General features: G+C 42.4%; 1 protein-coding gene across 1 annotated transcript in view; it reads left to right on the top strand.

Moving 5' to 3' along the window:
* Window positions 1–834: 834 nt before the first annotated feature.
* The window catches only part of jupb (junction plakoglobin b), a 36,331-nt gene continuing 30,197 nt past the window's right edge, over window positions 835–6,968 (top strand). The window contains exons 1-2 of the mRNA XM_079745669.1: window positions 835–844; window positions 2,445–2,672. Of these exons, the coding sequence (XP_079601795.1) occupies window positions 838–844; window positions 2,445–2,672 (235 nt within the window). The 5' untranslated portion in view covers window positions 835–837. The remainder of the gene's footprint in view (window positions 845–2,444; window positions 2,673–6,968) is intronic.

The following is a 6,968-nucleotide window of genomic DNA, read 5'->3' as shown; positions in this document are numbered from 1 at the left end:
CGTTGTGGGGGTTGGGGGATCAGTGACAATGCTGACTTGGGCTTGAATGTCACACGTTAAAAAAAAACACATTCATGCATATTCACGCGAACTCACGCACACACACACGTACACACACACACACACACGCACACACGCACACACATGCACACAAACACGGGCAGAACATCAAACTCGCTCTTCTTAACAATTGATCATAACGATTTCATTATTATAATAATGATTTAATAGCTGTCGCCTGAGGGTATTTTTGGTGCCTAGTGATATGTCGGTTTCAAACTGATCTTGCACATCTGTCACACACACACATGTACAAGCAGCAGGCATACACACACACACACACACACACGTAATTATCTTCTCTGGTTGCGTAATGTGGTGGGAGGGGGGTCTTGCGATGAAAGATGTTGAGCCCTCTGGGATTCGTTGACACATTTTCAAAAACGCTTTTCAGTCTTTTGCTTTTAAAAAGGGAACAGATCTTGATCTTTTAACTTTTAACCCTAACCATTTACCATCCATTGATCAAATTAAAAGTAATACACATATTTCTGTTATTATGGTGAATGATGAAGATATATTGCATCAACCACCATATCTATTAATAAACTAAAAGTATGACCTTTTATGTGTATAACTGTTAATTATGTAATTATTACTGTTAACTGGCATACCACCCTCTCTCCGTTTCAAACTCTCTCTTTCTCCCTTTCTCTCCCACTCTTCCTCTCTCCCTCACCCTCTCCCTCTTTCCCTGTCTTATTCTCTCCCTCTCTCCCTTTATCCAGGTCATAAATCATTGAACACAGTGGTCAACGTTGGGCAGAGATTATGTCCATGCAAAGTAAGTAGGCCTAACTGCTGACTGCATCCCCACAACATTATAGTTACACCAGCAATAGCAACAATAACAGCAGTGGGGGATGTGATCCCAATTAGCAGTATGGATACTTAAAGTGAAGTGCTGTTGTACCCAGTGGTACATTTAAACAATTATCCACCAGAAACGGTTCTGCTAACTGCAGATGCTTGACGAGACAAGACAAATCAATGTGGCAGTAAGAATCCCAGTAGGAAGGCACGTTCCTTGTGCGGATGACAACAAAAACGATTTTATGCAATAACGGGCGTGGCATAAATAATTCCTGCATCCACATAAAAACCCACCAGATGAAGATGATTGATTTTTATTTCATGGCACATAATATGAGACAATGATTCATACATTTATCTGAAAGAGATGCTACTGAACATGGGGGGGGGGTGGATTTGGGGGGCTGGGTCAGTCGCTGAATGCCTTAACATTAAACACTATTGTTGTTGACAAAACAAGCTGACCGACAACAGAGCCTCCGCTGTCGCCATGGGCCGTGGTAGGATAGTGTAGTAGTGATTACTTTGTTCGGCTCCCGGTTGAAATGTACCGGGTTCAATTACCGATGTCCGGAACCTAACCGGCAGGAAGTCCGTGAACAAGAAGCTCCTTAAAGGACGATACCGGTCTGGGTTCAATTAAACACTACTATAATAAGTAGGAAGTACTTTGTTGTGCCTTATCTGCATAAGAGCATATAGCAAGGATTTGCCTAACTAAATTTAACTAAAGCTAAAGTAAACAATAGCTCAATATTTTTCATGATAAGAGATGAGATTGTGTTCTACTAGGATTCACTTTTTTTTCTGTCCACAAACTTTCAGAAACTCTTTGCTGACGCAACAGGCATTGATTCCAATAGAGGAGGCAGAACAGGTCAAACCAAGCAATTTTACCAAATTGGATTTGTAACTCAGTTTTAAATTAAACAAGGAGGGACAGTTGCGTACATTTAATCACCCGAACCGGGATTGTCCTTTGGATTCGATGGGTACGATTAGATTAAACTTAATTGTCATTCCACAGTGTACTGAGACAATTAAATGCAGTTGACCATCCAACCAGAAGTGCAGAAAAGCAGTAATGTGCAGAGTATGTACATATGCATATTGTAATATATAAAAGATTAATATACAGTATATTACATATGCAGTATGAACCGTAATAAATGTAGAGCGGTGTTGACGAATACATTTCTGATATATAGAGTAGAAAATGATCAACTATGAACATGAGCAACTACAGCAGTAGGCTAGTACAAGTAATGCCTGGGAGAAGGATGTAATATACCGAATAAGGTTTGAGGTATGAGGTGAATACGGTGAAGACACTTGAATGACCTGTACGGTACCTGTATTCACTGGAGGCCTCTTTGGATTAAAGCATCTTTGTGAGGAGGTAACAGAAATTAAATGACAGTTAAATTACAGTTTTCAAGGCGCAGATAGTTATGGTGTGTGTGTGTGTGTGTGTGTGTGTGTGTGTGTGTGTGTGTGTGTGTGTGTGTGTGTGTGTGTGTGTGTGTGTGTGTGTGTGTGTGTGTGTGTGTGTGTGCGTGTGTGTGTGTCAGTGAGTGAGGCAGACAGCGTGGTGAAGGTGGCTGAGTGGCAGCAGACATACTACGCCCACGACTCCGGCATCCAATCAGGGGCCACGACACTGCGGGACGACGAGAGCAGCACAGAGTACAGCCTGAACAAGAAGTACGCGGGTAGCGCTAGCACCGCCGCCGCCGGGGTTAGCGCTGGGAGCGGCGGGAACGGGGACGCCGCCGAGGGTGACGCAGACAGCCCCACCGGTGAGGAGACCTCCGGGATCACGTGTTGTTTTGTTGGTGTTCGTTAATCACTGTGGAAGTTTTGTCGGTAGGGGATGGGGGGAAGAAAAAGTGGATTTGTGTGAGAATCGATTTGCTGCGTCAATACTTGTACTGTCAGGTTGACCCCGAAAACGTTTCATGTAAGCCTCAACCGTCAATGTTTTCTTAGTGGAAGCAAAAAAAACGGCGCCGTCCTGCAGAGGGCGCTATAGTGTATTCGCCGATAGTCAACTGCATCAATTATGTTATGTGCTGTTTGGCTACATTTGGCCACATACATAAAAAACGTGATATAGTATTGCTTTTATGTTTAAGATTGTATCGTAAGGTCCCTGCTGTGACCTGTCCCCATTAGTCGGTGAGTGTCTGGTCTTTTTTATACCTTGTTTAGCTGTCAGATTCTCATTATGTTCCTGTTTAGATGTATCCGTCCATCTCCCTCTCTCTACTGCTCTGTCCCTGTCGCCTCTATCCATCTTCAGACTATAAAGCCCTGGCTTGAACGTCACCACTCTTATTTTTGTCTCTCTGTCACCACCTCTCCTCAATAACTCTCTGTCTCTCGCTCTCCCTTGCTCTGTGTCCCTCACTCTCCCTTTCACTCTCGCTCTCTCACTCTTTTCCCTCTCTTCAGCTCTTTATCTTCCGGGATTTTAGTAGACAACTCACTCGGTCACTGTCTCAATCACTCAATCACTGTCTTCTCCAATCAGTCACTCATTCCCTCACTCACTCACTCACTCACTGAATCAGTGACTCAATCACTGTCTTATCCTCTCACTTGCTCACCGTTTCATTCACTTGCTGTCACACTCACTCAATCGCACACTCTGATGACATATTCACTCAATTTATACTTCCATACAATATATATTTATACCAAACTACCATACTTAAAGTAAACATGTGAACAATACATTACCTGAAAGAACGTTTCACACTATCTACAACCCCTGTTGATAAAAGCACAATTTTATTTTCCTCTCAAAGGATCCCCAAGTGAAAGAAAGATATAATATTTTGTCATCATCCTCTTCAAAGGCAGGTGGGTATTTATATTTAGTATTATATTGTATTAAGTAGGAGCATTCATCCAACGTAAGAATATACCGGTTGCTGTCTGCACATTTATCTCCTGCCGTTATTATTATTATTATTTTGTACTTTCAAAGCAACCCTTAAAAAACATCATATGCAACACCGACTATGCTAATGATCAGTATAAATAGCTGCCTTTTAATAGCTAACTCCAGGAGGAACGGTACAAAGGCACAGTACCACACCATGACACACCGGCAGAACCAGGAAGGCCATATTCATGAAGCGAGCATGGTGGCAACGTAGCGATGGTGCAGCTAAACCCTGGGATTCTCCTCGCTCTCGCCACACCGGATGAATTGTTGGCCCCTGTATATATTGGCTCTGCTAAACTACCTCACCAACAGTAGGGAAAACGTTGAGGCGTTACCACAAACTGATGAAATATAACCTAGTCTGGAGTCAGACATGGGTTTGTTTCATGCCTGAAACATACATCATTTAGTGACTTTTACACAGTGTACGTTGTAGAATGTGGAATGTAGAGCAAAGAATCTTGTTTTCCACAAGACCAATTTCTCACCACTGGACTTTCTTATGTCATGAATAGCTCTGGCTTTAACTGGATAGAATGCTAAGCAGGAACCCCAGGTCATTCATCCTATATTTAATCTCTCTCGACCTTATAGAGCATAACTAAAAGGCTGCCATTCAATGAGGAACGAGAGCGGTGAACATTAGCTCTTTGAACCTATTAAGCAGAAGGGATTTCCGGCCCCTTCTCTCTCTCTCTCTCTCTCTCCCTTTCTCCCTTTATTTGTGGCAGAATTGCACCCCTCTGCTTAAGAAGTGCCACATATAGAGTCAAAGCAAAGGATACATCAATGCCTCACGTCTCATTGGCTCGGAAGCATGTGCCATTACGGGACAGGAAGAACTTTACGGCCCCGCGGGAATGTTTCATGCCGCTGTTGGATCTTTTATGGTCTAAGTGCAAAAACACTGTTTTGGAGAATAGTTACGAGACACAAAAGAGCTTTCTGCTTTCAACCATTAGGAGGGGCCTGCACATGTTTTTTTCAGTTTGAACTACAACAAAAGGGAACTGTTGTCTTGGTACAATAGGTAGGAGTGACGGGACCCAAAGCCAACCGCTATGAATCTTCAGAGCCAACAGGGAGCAGGCGTGGATTATGTCTACCGATCGTTTTGTTGCAGTGCATATTTTTTTCTATCCTAACTACGGATGTTTATTATGATTCAGCCAACTGTGACAATGGTTCGCTCCCTGATATTTACAGCACGGAGGCATCCCTTTGCAAGATGCCCTCCCCCACTACATGCTCCCGAATGACCCATGAGTTACATTTTACAGTTCATATATAAGGCATGCATTCATAGATATCAGCCTGCCCTTTAGACTCTTCAGAGCAGAGACCTCTCCCGTGTGAAACCTTGAACCATCTCGGGCCAAAAAACAAGCCAGAAGGCAGCAGATGAGATGTCACTAATGATGTCTTGTAGCTTTCTGGTCATTTTGTATAACACAAAACGCATGACATTGTGTAGAAACTACAATCAATGCTTTATGGAAAGGGTTGTGCAAACACATGCACATTCAAACAAGCCCAATGCATGGTTCCAAGTGTAAAGGGCTCCTCCATTGCTGACCAAACTTTTGGTTCATCTCTCATTAAGTCAAGAAAAACTTGACTGAGAATTCTATTTCAGAGGTGGTGAAGCAATGACTGTATTGCTAGACATCAAAACATAGGTTGTTAAATCAATCAAGAGGAACTTAATAAGGTAATTAAAGATAACGCCCTTGCGTTAATTAGCTAATGATTTGTGCAGAACAGCACTGATAAGAAAAGCCAACGTCCGAGCTTTCTAAAGATTTCCTTTATGTTGAACTTAATCAGAAAACACATAACTAAGGCAACCTGAATGAAAGCAATTTTTCGCCTTGAGGTGCCTCCGTTTACCTTGAGCGAGCAAAAGCCAAATCAACATTGCATTGTTTACAGAAAGAATTGTCGGCGGACAAGGGATGAATGCTTCAGGTGTTGTTGTTGATGTTTATTATTTAACTCAAGCTAAAAATCGCAATGCATTCTGGGTACCGAAGGAAGGTGAGGGTATGCTTGATTGCAACTCAAGGGACATCACAACCTGATGTTTCATGTGTTTTTCTCTTCTTGATGATATCAATACTCTTGATATGATAAGTACACCGGTGGCAATGGATATCTTCTCTGAAGGACAATAACATCTCATCTAATCTGATCAGAAATGCAACTAAAATGCCACTGTCCCATGAGTCCAAGTGGACATTGTAAACACCATAGTGACCATATACAAGTTAGTTGCACTAAATATAACAGACTGCTTGAAGATACAATTTAGACACCCAGAGAGGAGACTAGGAGTCTGGTCCGTGAGGAAATTATGAGCGACATAGGCAATAGTCCTTAGATAGATTAAATCGTTTTGTTTGGCCCGTGACCGTATTTTTAGGTCAACCCCAGCTTCTCATATTGATGTGCATCTCCTTCCCTACCCTGTCAACACATGACCGTAATATCAATGTCACAGTGAAGGAGTTTGCGGTCATCTGCTGATGCGTGATGAGTGATGACGCTGTCGTTCACATCTAATGGACTGTACCCTTCAACATTTTAGAATAGAAACACACCTTCAAATACCTCCTTTTAAGTTGTTAAATCTCCCCTCGAACCCCATATGTATGTCAGGCTTCAAGGCTGACCTTGTGTCGGCGTGAGGCTTAAAAGGGGTCCCGTAGCTTTTAGACATGTGCAATCAACTCTCCACAGACCACACACATATTCACAGTGGTCTCCCGGCACAACATCGACGAGAAATGACAAAATGTCACAATGATCATTTTCAAAGTAACGAGAATAGTAAAACTTGTATCGCGCGGCAATTAACAGGGAACTGGGTTAGATGAATGGACAAAAATGACGACGTTATCTTTTCTCTTTAATACGCCTCATCAAGAGACATTAAGGAGCTGAAATCAATTAAAGGAATCGGGAGGAAATAATCGTTTAAGCTGTTCTCATTAATTTGGTGATTCGTATGGCTAATTAAATATAGGGATTGACTGATGGATGGCGGTGTGTTTTGCCTTCATTATTTGGTTATTCGTTCTCCATAAATCACAGCACAGACTCATGTTCCAGTACAGTAGTTTACGCCATTCCCAGACCTGCC

Source organism: Pollachius pollachius (assembly GCF_949987615.1).
Source record: "Pollachius pollachius genome assembly, chromosome: 11".
Classification (NCBI taxonomy): Eukaryota; Metazoa; Chordata; class Actinopteri; order Gadiformes; family Gadidae; genus Pollachius; species Pollachius pollachius.
This window is presented reverse-complemented; position numbering and strand designations above follow the sequence as displayed.